General features: G+C 33.7%; 1 protein-coding gene across 1 annotated transcript in view; it reads right to left on the reverse strand.

The window, feature by feature from the left end:
* LOC106130901 (ATP-binding cassette subfamily G member 4) overlaps positions 1-15,281 on the reverse strand; it is a 62,288-nt gene that overhangs the window by 15,624 nt on the left and 31,383 nt on the right. Inside the window, exons 2-5 of the mRNA XM_013329843.2 lie at positions 14,395-14,512; positions 11,062-11,251; positions 6,616-6,761; positions 1,221-1,380 (exon numbers count right to left, since the gene is read on the reverse strand). Coding sequence (XP_013185297.1) covers positions 1,221-1,380; positions 6,616-6,761; positions 11,062-11,251; positions 14,395-14,512 — 614 coding nt within the window. The remainder of the gene's footprint in view (positions 1-1,220; positions 1,381-6,615; positions 6,762-11,061; positions 11,252-14,394; positions 14,513-15,281) is intronic.

Below are 15,281 nucleotides of genomic sequence, written 5' to 3' on the forward strand. Positions count from 1 at the left end.
TATGTATAGATTTTATTTTGTCGATTATACATTTAGTAGAATTCCGATGAATTATATGCTATCATGATCGGATACGGTCTCGCATGGTAACTACGCTCGTATTCATATGATATTTTCAGTAAATGAGAGCTCTAATGTAAATTTGATCGGACGATTTTTCATTCTTAAAATAAAATTTGTGGTTTTCATTGGTTTAGCATTTCCGTCTCTTAGATGTCTCAGTTTAAGGGCGGGAATAAAATACATACATTAAAATCACATCTCTATCCCTTACGGCGTAGACAGAACAGATTCATAAACACTGCAAGGCCAAATTCAAATAGTGATACGTTTCTAGCCCATCGCCTGAAAGAAGAATCTGAAGTTTATTATCCTATGTATCTCTTAGTCGCCTGTTACATTCACGAGAAGGAGATTGAGTGGTCCTATTCTAAAGTGCAGAAAACCACACGGCAATCTTTGTGTGAAAATCTGGCTTATCCACAACTGGATCGTGGTCATTAGCGGGCGGCCCACGTAACCGAGGCAAACAGGAGGATGGTGACGTTATATCTAAACCTATTCTGCACTTTAATTATAAAAGTCCACAACTTTAATTAACTTTTCCCCTTCGAACCAAGCTTAATTTGACCCCGCTTGCATATACGAAGTTACTTGACGAAAATTAAATCGAGTTAAGTTACATACTTGAGACCGTACTGTCTGTCATCACGCCTGGCAGAACGAATTAGCAAAATGTTGCTTAGAGATCACATCATATCTTAATTTTTCAAAAAGGCCGAGGCGATGTAGAACAGTTCTATAATTGGGGATAATTTAACGTAAAAAAATGTGGTAAGTTAACGTTTTATTGAAAAAACAATTGTATTTACGTTTTTAACCTAAAACTTAGTATACCGACTATCGATGTACTTAATGTGTGTGTCGGTGGTTCATGGATTGGGAGTTGGTAATATTGGCGCCATTTTTTTGTTTTCTAGGCGATGGGCTGGCAACCTGCCACTATTTGAATCTTAATTCTATCATCAAGCCAAAAAACTGAACAAAGCCTATCAGTCTTTTCAAGACTGTTGCCTCTGTCTACCCAGCAAAGTATACATATATACGTGAAGATATGTATGTATGAATGAATTTTTTGTCAAAATATTAGACTTACACTCTCCTCTAAATCCCGCCGAACAAAGCTACCTCTTATTAAAAAAAGAAGTGATCAAACTTACCTGATAACAGCACAAACCGCGAGCCAACACATACACTCTGTCAAATAGTGCAAATAAGGAGGCCGAGGGCTGGTGTATAGTGCACACGATGGTCCGCCCCTGTCGCGACAAAAGCCGAAGTAGTACTACTAGTTGTCTGATGGATACGACGTCAAGGCCGCTACAAAAAATAAAAAATAAAAATAAATTCCACATTTAAATTAAATTCTGTTTACAAATAAATAAAAAAGTACACGTGTAACCCTGATGCGCGATTTGTACTGTTTTTTACTTAGTTCTTTTATATTATGATGAGTTTGGTTAAATATCAATCAAATTTGATAATTATAACTACAGTTCATTATATTCCAATATCTGACCCTGGACATGACCTGAACACGGATATCTTGTTTTAAAAGTATTGCGTATGTATTAATAATACTCGTATAAACCATCTCACTCAGATTTTCATGACAGTCTCACATATTTTTGATGTTCCTAAAGATTCTGAATTCACGGCTTTGACTAGTAAGGATTGAAAAAGGAAGTAAGGGATAATATAAAGCTTTTCTGTTCTTTTGTTATAAATATTCATTCTTTTTTAATACCACAGAGTTCGTGTAATTAATGCACATTTCTTATTTAATACAAGTACAGTCGGGCAATTAAGTAATGAACGAATGCTCTCAGTAGCTCTTGTTTTTGTTTTATAGCTAATTTCAGTTCTCAGAAGGAAAATTAAATAAATCTAGATGCAGAGCTCACTAGCTCGGTAATTGGGTTCTGCAGTCATTTTCTCCAAGAAAATGTAATAGGAAATATTGTGAGATAGATATAATATAGTTTATTTAAATGAAGGAGCAGGGAATTAATTAAAAACTACCGAGATCCCAAGAAACAGAATTATATTCTATGTATGAAATGCAAAGGTTAAGTGTGAGATGACTTTGGTGAAAAGCGTTTCTCGTTAATTAAATACTTGTATCGACTTAAATACGAGAATTTGTAATATAAATGACTTGGTTTATTCAATGTCTAGTTCACAGAAAATATATCAGTGAAAGATTTAACCAATACATTCAGATTATGAAAATAAGAATCAAATCGTTGGCAGGTATGTGTAATGTTAATTGCACCTGTGACTTGAGTGGTGTAGGAAATATGTTTTTGTACGAAAATGGATTAGCATCATGATCGTCATATTCAGGTAAGAAAAGTCAGTGTAATCTTTTTTAACTCCAATTTAAACATGAATTTCAACAAAGTAATCCTACTTCTTATAATGAGTTTTTCAACTAAACATGCCATATTTTTTATATAATGAATAACAAAGAAAACCAATGTAATCAGTATATACATCAGATGATAGATAGGATTAATAAATTTAAACCGTTAACCCAAAATGTCGTTGGGAATTAATGTTTGTTATTCAATTTTAATGGAGGCGAGAGCTCCTTGGCAGCCTAACTTTCAAAGTGGTTGATATGCTCCCTTTATTCTTTTAACTTTAGCTCCAGGATTTATTTTATTCAGCTCTTTCAGATTTCCATAAATACAAATAATCACATCTTTATACTTTATGGGGTAAACAGAGCAAAGAGGCTCAAAATGAATGAAAGGCCACGTTCTTCTGTGCATCCAGATTATGTTGTAATAAACCTATTTATTAATAACTTTTTGCTCTCATTTCTCGTATTTATAAAAATATGGGGTAGATACTTTGAATTAACGAGGTTAACAAAATTTAAGTCAATCAATTCTTCTGGCCCAACAGAATTTATGAGTTATTATAAAATAGTTTTCAGTTTTGTACAAATGAAACAAATTATTTATCACTTTTTTTTGGCTTTTTCTGATTGTGAGAAGTGTTCTAACACAAGATTACAAAAGGGTGCATAACAGTAATTGGTTCTGTTTAAGCTGAAACCATTCCAGATTATGTCAGACGATTGAATCTGAAGTTGACTCCGATATTAACCAATTATTCATTGATTTGCAATGGTTTTACGATTAGCCAAGTTCACTTCTTTTCCTTTTTGTAATTTCCTCTTTAAATTTTTATACTGCCAGTTAACCTATCTGTATAAAAAAAAGTACTTATGTAAGATAATTTTATTACTGTGTCTCTTCACGTCATTTGAATGATTGAAAATCATGAGGAAGCTAGGGAAATTTGTAGGGGTCCGACGCAGTAGGTGGAGATCCATATCTTCCACCTATCCCTTCGAGGCGTGATAAACATGTATCTATTTGTATTCTAAACAATAGAAGTATCTATTTCCAAACAATAGGTACATCCATTCTGGAAGATGTTGATTTCGCCAAATCGATAATTGGCTATTGTAATTTTGGATACCCTCGTCAAAGTTTAACGCAACCTGTCAGCATCAAATGAACAGATTAGTCTGATTCTCATTTCAAGACGTTTTTCACGTGGAAGTGTTAATAATATGTTCTGAACACAAGCATTTGGAAAGCAGCCTTAAACTTCATGACCATGATAGTGATGGTTCTTCTACCTTCTCGCGTTAATTCCGGTTACATCCTCACCTCTGGGGAGGAGCCTGGTAGCAATTATAATAGTAAAACTTGCTATGGTCATGATTTATGAATCTATGATGGTTTGGATGCCAAGAAAGTACAGGATTTGTGTTAACTTCTTCTCCCGCTCAAATTGTAAAAAAATATTTTATAAAGTTAAGATCCTTTTTTAGGCAATGGAATATGATTGAGTTCTGTGAGTTTTGCGCTGTCCATCCTGTAAGGTATAAATCCTTTTTTGCGTGTGTCAAAGTCAAAGTTCTCAGCGCAAATGAGCACATGTAGGAAGCCCTATATTGGTGAATGCAATTGATTTTTATTCCTGTGTTCCGGCCCAACATGTTTCAATTTTCTAAACACGAGCGACTTTTACGATCAATAAAGTCTTATAGCTGGGTCGGTGATTAAGCCAATTACCGCTCATTGTGTATTTTGTTTACCTATTTCAATGGAGTCTGATTTGGTTTATTTAGTTACCTACCGGAATAAAGATTTAATTAATTAATAAAGTCTCGGGCGTAACCCTCATTTCTTGGTAGGCTAGTTTTTGTTTTCCGCGATAACTTGACGATTATTAAAAGGTACATGCTTTTTTCATTAAATTTTGAAACGACCGCGGCCCTTCTTTTTTAAATGAATTGTACTACGGTAAATCGCAAACAAAGAATAAGTATACAATACATAAGAGTTATATAGTAGAAAGTAATTAGAACAATATCTTGAATTTATTCTTATCCTTAATCTAAGGCGGTCACAATAATTGTATTTTCAAAGTGGTCTGGCCAAGAAAACAATTAAGCCGCTCCGCAATGAAAAGCTACAGGAAAAAACTTTTAGATCTGTGATAAGACAATCAGGTACAAATTTTTCTTAATTTCTTTTGTAAAATTAGGAAATTTAAGTAATTTTCGATGTTACAAAAATATAGCTACTTTTTAAATAAGATATAAACTTTATGTACCTACTATTTGTACATTTGTGTTTGTGACATTTGACGGCCTCTGGTGCAGCGGTAGTGCGCTTGTCTGTGACACCGGAGGTCCCGGGTTCGAATCCCGGCCAGGGTATGATAAGAAACGAACTTTCTCTGATTGGCCTGGGTCTTGGATGATTATCTATATAAGTATTTATTATAAAATATAGTATCGTTGAGTTAGTATCTCGTAACACAAGTCTCGATCTTACTTCGAGGCTAACTCAATCAGTGTAATTTGTCCCGTATATATTTATTTATTTATATTTACTATTGAGATAGTAGTGAGAGAGAGCGAGACATTTGGAGTCTAATGTTAATTCATCAAAATTTTATCTCACTCATGTCAAGATTAGTATTTAAAGATTTGGTAAAGGTGATCTACCTTTACCAAATCTTTAAATATGTTTAAAGCACTGAAACACATGATTTTTAATTATTATGTACCTACTCAATATAATAATATCATGTCTGCAGAATCCGAGTCATAAATGAAGACCAATCAATAAGGTGCGGATAAATTGACACTCGTGATCACAGAAATTTTGATGATAACAAATCTAAAAAAAAAAAGAAAATGATAGTGCATTGGTAACAGTAAAAAACGTTGCTTTTATTTCTGTTAATAGAAATGCGTCTTAATTTTTTGGTTGATCAGGAAAGGCCGTATGAAATTAATTATAACGATTACTCTTAGACAATCCCGGCTTTTCCCCAGCTGTATAGGATTATCCTGGCTTATTATGTTGTTAACTGTTTTTAGAAGCCTGAAATGGTGAAATGGTGTATGCGGTAGTTAGTGAAATAATAAAAAAATTCAATTTCAATTAAATTGAAACTATGATAATACTAGAGGCCGCCCGCGACTTCGTCCGCATGGAAACCCTATCAATCCCGCGGGAACTCTGGGATAAAAAGTAGCCTATGTGTTATTCTAGGTCTTCAGCTACCTACATACCAAATTTCATGGTAATCGGTTCAGTAGTTTTTGCGTGAAAGAGTAACAAATATCCATACAAACTTTCGCCTTTATAATAGCAGTAGGATTATTAGGTAGCCCCCACTTACTCTATATCTCTTCTGATAGCATCCTTGCATTAAAATTATTGTTTCAATGTAAATTAAAAATAAAATAAAGTAGGTACGAAATTTACTGCTAACATATGTTACCTACTTATAAACGTTTTTTGTTCGTCTTAGTTATAAGTATTTAATTTTTTTTATTAATTAGTATTCAACAAAACACAGATTGTTACTTAAAACCTTAAAGCCTATTAACTGATTCACACGAATGTGCCATAAAGTTATTTGTACAAAGGATATTGTTACAAACACAAGAAACTAATGAGCTAACTACAAATTGATGTTAAATTTCACACATGGTTATTTTTAAAACAACTTAAGTCTACTATGGCATTATTTTAAAAATGAGAAAGACAAGTTTTACATTTTAATAACATACCTTATTAGTTAAAACATAAATAAAAATGAATACCACCTATCTACATTACCAATACCTAATTTGTAATGTAGATAGGTCACTGGCAAAAATTATATGTAAGAAATAATATAAAATATACTCATACTACTACGTACATAAATTTTATTTGCACGTATGGAACTTATCTAACAATTTAAGAAAAGTATAATATCAACAAGATTATGCCCGCCTCTCTTATCGCGAAAATAAAATATGTCGTTTATTATCCCGTTCCCTAGGGAATTTCGGGTCTTCTCTTTTAGTACTATCAAATATTAATAAATACTCAGGCACAGTCGAAACAAAACCCATATATTAGAAAAAAAGGAATTCCAAAGAAATTGTCCGCGGGTAATTAGCTGTATGGCTTAATGATGGATTGAGAGTAATCAAGAACTAAAATATTAAATCAATGAACTCACGTGGTAGGTTCGTCCAGAAATATGATGGGTGGGTTATTGACCAGCTCCAGGGCTACGGAGAGGCGTTTGGACTGGCCTCCCGAGAGGCGCTCCGACCTCGTGTCCTTGTGATCCCATAGACCGAGTGTTTGTAGGATTTCTTCTATCTGTTGTTAAGAAAAAAACCATTTAAATATGATGGAACAAGGGTAATGTAGCTTATACTACTTCTTTTGCTTTATTTACATTCATCAATATTTTCATGCAAGCTTTAGGAATTAAACACCGTAGCGCACGTAACATACCTTTATTTTATTTTGGATGTTTCGAATCATATGACAATGATCCGTGGTCACCGAGCGACGAATGGTCGCGGTGGAATAAAGGTGCCTACCTACGTTACGTGCGCATTTAATATCTGCTTTATTTATAAATGACGGAAAGTGAATACGTTAAAATCTCTTACTCTTTTCGTTACGTTTTTCTAGGCTCGACCCTAAGGTTTCAGAAACCGGAGTACGATTTCCGACATTTGGTCAAATCAAAAAGAGTGTGAATATTTCTCAGTAAATAATTGAGCAAAGGAGACCTTGATTGTTTTACAAAATTATCCTTCTAAGAAAAATCTCTTTACAAACATATGTCATTATAAGTAGTAGGTATTTTTGCGACGTTGAAAAATCTTACAAAATATCAAAACAAAGTCATCCTTCAGCCGTGACCCCAAACATTTTAAGCTACAATCTGTGATCTCTGAACGTCACGTTTCACCGTGACGGTCGAATTAAAAAGGGCAATCTAATCCCCGATCTTTGAAGGTATCCGAAATAGCTCATTATGTGCCCTACACGAACGCCGTATCCAATTAAGGGAAGTCACTCACTTGTACTGGGCGATATGTAAAAAAGGTCTCAGATTTACCTACAGGTAATGTACCTTTATACACTTACATACATACATACATATGATCACGTCTATATCCATTGCGGGGTAGACAGAGCCACAAGTCTTGTTAAGACTGATAGGCCACGTTCAGCTATTTGGCTTAGTTATAGAATTGAGATTCAAATAGTGACAGGTTGCTAGCCCATCGCCTAAAAAAAGAATCCCAAGTTTGTAAGCCTATCACTTAGTCGCCTTTTACGACATCCATGGGAAAGAGATGGAGTGATCCTATTCTTTTTTGTATTGGTGCCGGGAACCACACGGCACACCTTTATACACTTAATATATAATATTGGAGACATCTTTAACCAGGACTTACGCGCGATTTCACATGAGTGAAATACTTTTTATGAGCATTTTTTTATTGCAATAAGATTAAGATATGATAGATTTTAAATACTTTTTACGGCAATCAAGGCTAGTAGCCTGTTATAGATGCTAAACGGCATTAAGTCCGCCTTTTGTAAATTTTTTTGTGCAATAAAGTTAAAATAAAAAAGAAATAAATAAAATCTTATCTAGATCTTATAAAATGTCTATTGTATATACCTACTATACGAGTACCTACTATGTATAAAAATATTTCTCACATCCTTATTCATTACGGAGCTAGTCTTTTAGAAACCAAGTTACTTTTGAATATATGTGGGCGTTAAAACTAGTATTATTTATCCAAACCTGTTGTAATAATCTGATTAAATAAATAAAAATAAAAAAGAACTAAAAAGATACAAGAAAGCTGCGGGGTCACATGCTCGTCGGGTCAGTCAAGGGCATTGTCTGCGCGTACGTTTATGGATTAATAATGAATTCATCATTGACAATCACAATGACATTTCTTATTTTTTGTTGCACTTACTCATCAGTACTCACCGTAGGTATAAGTGGGTAATTGCATATAGTGCGTTTTTCCCTAACGTAATGTCCAGTCGTACATTATTACCATATATAATGAGTTATTGGTCCTACCTATTTAAATTAATGAGTTTTTTTTTTTAATTTCAAAAGTATAGTTAGTAGTAGGTACTCAGAGCTATAATCATACTTCATATTTCATAACTACTAATACTAATTTCCTTTTTTTCGTAGTAATTGTTTTATTTTAATTGCATAGTTTTTAAGAAATTCATATTATTTTTGTCTCAATACTAGTACGAAACGAGTATAAAATACCTACACATACTTATTGTGTCGGTATGTTTATTACACTTTCACGCAAAATGCACTGAAGGAATTTGAATGAAACTTTATAGACAATAATACCTATCCATTACCTAAATAAGAACGCACTACAAAAGAAGCATCATACATACATACATATGGTCACGTCTATATCCCTTGCGGGGTAGACAGAGCCAACAGTCTTGAAAAGACTGAATGGCCACGTTCGGCTATTTTGCTTAATGATAGAATTGAGATTCAAATAGTGACAGGTTGCTAGCCCATCGCCTAAAAAGAATCCAAGTTTGTAAGCCTATACCTTAGTCGCCTTTTACGACATCCATGGGAAAGAGATGGAGTGGTCCTATTCTTGTTTGTATTGGTGCCGGTGACTACACGGCACTGTTCTACATATGAATTACACATGGACTACATAATTTCCATGTTAGCGAATCCGCAACAGGACTCTTGTAAATTGAGGCACCGGACGCTAGTACAGCTAGTAAAATAATCTGAATATATGGCGATGACACTTGATGGGTATTATTCGAATTGATAATGGTTTTAATTCTATTAATAATTTTTATGTTCGTTAGTTCCGTTGCGCACATTGCACTTGGAGGAAAGTTTAACAAAGGATTGATTAGCATATATTCCTTAACTGATTCAATTCTTCAATCGAATAACAAACATATTCCAGTGATAAATCGATGTCCTTCATTCGATACTTGGCAACGGTACATGTGATTCATGTATTCCTCAGCAAATGTTAGCTTATTTGTACCTTAAAAATGTTGAAGATGTGGAAGTAACTCTATCTCTGGTCATAAATCTAATTGGATGTTTGTCTTTATCTCACACAAGACTGATCAACTTAAATTCAATTTATTAACGAAGCCGTGGAAACTTCGAAAAGGATTTTTCAAAATTATAAATATATACATAAAATTACGTCTATATCCCTTGCGAGGTAGACAGAGCCAACAGTCTGGAAAAGACTGATAGGCTAAGTTCAGCTGTTTGGCTTAGTGATAGAATTAAGATTCAAATAGTGATAGGTTGCTAGTACAAAATTTCTGAATTCTTTTTAAAATTATCTTATTCTAAAATAGATTTACAAACATTAAAATAATAACTATGTTAATGTGTTCTTGCAGCAGTAATTGAATATTGTGAATACTTTATACTTGTTTATGTTTGCAGATTCTTGAAAAAAACTTTTATAATTGTATTCATTTTTGGGAATCCTACGCTTATTAAGGGTTTGATCAACAGTAATAGAAAAACTTTAGTCGAAAATATATGCTAGTAAGCAATTCCTATTTGAGCTATACACCTGTGTCCTCATTACTTTGGGACTAGAATAAGGATGTTTGTACTTTCCGTCCTTTTCTGGGAAACCCGGATGTTTGGCGTAGAAATGTATTTGCAAATTTCTTTCAGCTTGTAATATATAGAAATAGATTATTGAAATCGTCGGGGAAGATTATGCCATCAAATTTGAAATGTGTTATTTCAGAAAAACATCCGCGGAATATTGATGTAACCTAATACATCCATATCCTATATCATGTTTAAACATACACATAATCACGTCTATATCCCTTGTGGGGTAGACAGACAGTCTCCAAAAGACTGATAGACCACGCTCAGCTGTTTGGCTTAATGATAGAATTGAGATTCAAAAAGTGACAGGTTGCCAAGCCTAAAAGAAGAATACCAAGAATCATGTTTATGCATTGCAATGTTCATCAAATGATCAAAATTGCAGTGCAAGTTTTAACCCTTTGGTCACTTTTGAAATCAAATTCCGAAACCCGTTTCTAAATAAGAAGTGTTTTTTCTCCAAAATTGGTTTCGGTAAAAGAGTAACTCATATAATTATAGCTTTTTCTCAGCCCTTTGTAAAGCTTAAAGTTCGTTGTGCCTTTTGCGCTGAAGCTTATATTTTATGGGGTGTTATTACAGGCTTGCCAAAGCATTATCGCTAAACATTTGTGACAAGTAAACATATTTCTTTTTTTTTAACTTCCCCAATACATTAAACATGGCATGTTCTGGTAAATAATTAACTTTGATAAACACTGTCCATTTATTTATCTGATAATCGAATATCGAATATTACAAAAAAATTTCCGCCCTTCTTAATAACTTTCTCAGTTTAAGGTTGATTACTACCCCCATAGACTTACCACGCAAATACTACTCTTTTCTCATTCTTGGCGTGCAAATATGATGAAGAAAATATAGGTAATTTGTAGTTAAATATTTCTTTGCCGTTTATTACTTCATGTAACTGTTTAAGCATGTAAATTTTTTAGCTTGCAAATATAGTACCTACTTATAGAAAAAGTAACTTACAATGAGTTCTTTCTCTGCCCTTCCCAATTCCTTTCCCAGCTTCAAATCGGCTGCGACCCTCATGGACTCCTGCACAGTCAGCCGAGGCTGGAGGAGGTCGTCCTGCATGATGTAGCTGCTCAGTTTCTTGAAAACTCTCATTTCCCTGGCATGACCATTTACGGTGATGCGGCCGTTGACTCCGTTTGTCCTAAAAATAAAATGTAGAAATACTTGAGAAATTTGACTTATAATTATTAAATATTCTAGCGGTCTAGGATTTTAAAGTTGATAATATTTGTTTAAATGTCTACTTAACATTTCTATTACAATTTTAGGATATTCTTAGTTCATTGTTTTACTCGTACTAGTCTACGGTAGACTTAGAAGCAATTATATTATTTCAATTGTATAATTTTACCTGGGTGTACTTGATAGATATCATTCATGAATATTTATAATAAAGGGTATATATATCGATCATAGTAATCTAACCAGTTTTATTTATTTTCCAATTAAAATTCAATTGCATTCAAGTTTATGTTTATTTTGTACTAGACATTAATAAAATGTTTATGAGAAAATAAATATATAACGGATTCAGTGGTACCTAAAGATGTAATTTTTTATTTACCTTTTTGTTTTATTAATTGAGGCTTTTAAGACCACTGGCTCTGTCTACCCCGTAAGGTAGACGTGATATGGTTATGTTACAAAGTAAAAAGTTGTATAAAAAAGATGAATAAGGTTATCGATTCTGATGAGCCGTGATTCAATCTATTAAGTCGATAATTAAGAAACACACACAATAACGTACTACATTGTGTATAGTTCAGTTTAGTGTACCCGAGTTTGCTAGTTTCACAAAGCATTGTACTTGTGCTATGATTGCATTCAAGCAATCTTGAATAGGACAGACAGTAAGAGATGACACTGTTGTAGACTTTAGATGTACAATTCAAAGAGAAAATATATGTGTATTTCAGGTATTCATGTATAGTTCAAGGGCTAAATGATGGAGCTAGTAATCGAAAGACTATTAAATTTAATGTAAAATTATTATCTTTTTGGATTTTGGTTAGAAATTTAAAGGCAAAGTACACGTTCACTACTGTAAACGCACTAAGCATGTTTTTCCTAAGCAAAGTTTTAGTAATTAGGAAGTTAATTCCAGCAGTCAACATGCTTCATGTATTTGGCCTAAATGTCTGGGATCGTGGCTTAACGTGCCTCCTGAAGCATGGATGAGCTTGAAAAAATTATGTGTCTTTTCTGGAGGTAACCCATCCAAGTGAAGACTGCATCTGGGGTTGCTTAATATGCGTAAGCGTCTCTAATGCTCCTGCCAATTAAGCTATCGGGCTCTCAGTAACATTTTAATGAACTTATGCTTACTTCCACAGACAAAGAATTATGTGCTTACCTCAATGTATTTATCTGTAGGTAATGAATACATTAAGTTTCCTTGATTATCGATGGAATATGATAAATAAATACACATGTATTTACGACGCGTTTGCCGTGACCCAGAGGATAGCAAAACCTACAGCCTTCAGTGTAGAAAAACAGTGCAACAGTGCATTATGTGTATTAAGTAACCAACTCCATCTGGCTCTGTCTACCCCGTAAGGGATATAGACGTGACTATATGTATGTATGTATGTAAGTAACCAACAGACTTTAACAAAAGAGTTGTCAGTTCGTCTTCACTACCTGTTATTTCTTTCATCCTTTAGTCTACTACCAGAAACCACATAACTTGATCAAGGATGTACCTATGTGTTAATTCTTAAATGACTGATAAACTGTGGCTATTGTTTGATTGTGACAGTGTATAATTTTTTTTCTCGGATAATGTAAGGGCAGAGGTTGAGAAATACAATGGAGAGTCTATCATTAGCCTCACGGACATGAGTATTTGCAATAAAATGGTAGTCAAGTAGCCAATGTAACAACTATATTTATCATGTTGTGATGAATTGGTAAATGGACAAGCCGTAGCTTCTTCCTCTGGGAGATTTGTTTGTGTGTAAAATCTTTTTAAAACAACGAAACATAATCAGATAATAATGCTGCCTCCGTGATGGGAACCCTTTCTAGGGGCCAAAATTTGAATAATAATGTTTTTAGTTTGTTTGTTGTTAATTTAGAATAGTTTTTTTTTTATTATTATTAAATAATTAATATTAATGTATATTTTTTAATTAGGTATATTTGATTAATTGTTTAAGATAATATATGTATAAATTTTGACTTACAATCAGATAATGGAGTTAAAAAATATGTTACTACAATGGCGGACTTATCCCCCTAATAGGAATTCTTCTTCCTTTTAATTTAATTTGGTGGACTGGAAGATTATTCTATAGTGCACTTTAGAGTATGCAGTTTCAATCGGGTTTAATTTATACTAAATAAGCTTGGTGTTGAAATTGTCTAAAAGTTTTCAAGTGTAATTTACTCGTACTTGTTTGTTATTTAGTTAGTACATTGAAGTAGTCAATTAAGAGCCTTATTTATCGTTTATAGCTATATTGCATTGAAATCTTTCAAACTTAAAAGAAGAAAAATTTAAACTAACCGATATAAATGGAGTATATTCGTTGAGATGAGAGAGAGATTATTCTATTTGAAACTATAATGGCCAGTCCATGCATGAATAAAAATTGCTGACGATGTGGATCATGTTAAACGCATTATATATTACTCTACACCTTGATCTTTCATGAGGAAAATTACGCTGGCCGGCAAAATTGCTCCATTACATAATATAATTACTGTAATAAACTGAAGGGATGGTGGATAATTAATATCGTATGTTTCACAATAATTATTTAGAAGAGGATTTCAATAACCAAAATTTACGGTACTAAATAATTTAGTTAATAGCATTTTTGGTTACCTCGTGGCAAAATATTAAACAAAAACCTTGTACGTCTTCTTTTGATTGGGTTGAACAAAAGTTTAGTATTTCGAGAACGCAAACTAGAGATTTGATATAGCTGGTATTTATTATTCAATTTGATACTCCTCAGCGTCGTGAGAAAAATAAACTTGATTATTAGATAAATAAATGATTTTAAAAGAAATATCTTTGAGATAGGAAATTCTAAAAAGGTACAAATATTAGGTATACCGTGCAAGAAGTCAAATTTCGTTGTAAAAATAACGACGTGGTGTCAATTGGGCTCCGGAGACCAATTTTAATTTTTTACAGCTGTCACTATTTGAATCTCAATTGTATCATTAAGCCAAAAAGCTGAACGAGGTTTATCATTCTCTTCAAGACTGTTCAAGCTCTGTCTACCCCGTAAGTATATGTTTTTATTTTTTTTTCCCATATTCTCAACTTACGTGTATCCAGCTAGTATGTTAAGCAGTGTAGATTTGCCGGCGCCTGAAGGTCCGAGGATGCAGGTCAGTTCACCAGACCGAAACTCGCCCGACACATTATGCAGGATTCTACGTTCTCCTGAAACAAATAGACATACATTATGTCCGGGTTCTTGGGTGGTACTTACTTGAGGTACTGTACAGAACCTAATGCAATCTAATGGTAAGTGCACACTGAGACGAGACGCGACGCGATATTTTTATAGAGGCAATTAACATTTTTATGGTGGAAATGTCTACTACATAAAGTGTTTTTTGAGTTGTTCTGATATAATGGATTGCAGTGTCGTATTGGTGTGAACTGGCCCTACGTGACTCTATCACGAAGCATAGCGGCGAAAGGAGCCACCGGAAACATGAAAGCAAGAGTGAGAAATAAAGGATATAATACTAATTGATTGCTGGTTATGTCAATGGATGTGTGTGTGTGCAAATAGATTATGCAATAGTTACTGCAAAGCAGTGCATGAAACGGAATGCAATGCAAAAACGCTCGCGTGACGCCTCAAGTAATGCAGTCATTGGTAGATGGTATAAGTGGAATGCGTGTTTTTTTATACAATAAAGCGGTCAGTTAAAAGCAAAGGAAGGGATATTTAATTTCATGCTTTCTTTAGCCACTGAGATATATGGGTATTACTTAATAAACTGAGGTGAAATAGATATGAATGTATTGAGCCAAATAGGGCTAAGAACATCGAGACAATGTATAATTACATTTTTGACCGCATCCAAGGTAATGCCATAACGATAACTAAAAACACGCCGATTATTTGACGGCTTTTAAAAAGCCTTGTTACAGAAAAGGGAATCTACGTCACGAACGTGTAGTTAAAGATGATTCCATA

Source organism: Amyelois transitella, chromosome 14 (genome assembly GCF_032362555.1).
Source record: "Amyelois transitella isolate CPQ chromosome 14, ilAmyTran1.1, whole genome shotgun sequence".
NCBI classification, from domain to species: Eukaryota; Metazoa; Arthropoda; class Insecta; order Lepidoptera; family Pyralidae; genus Amyelois; species Amyelois transitella.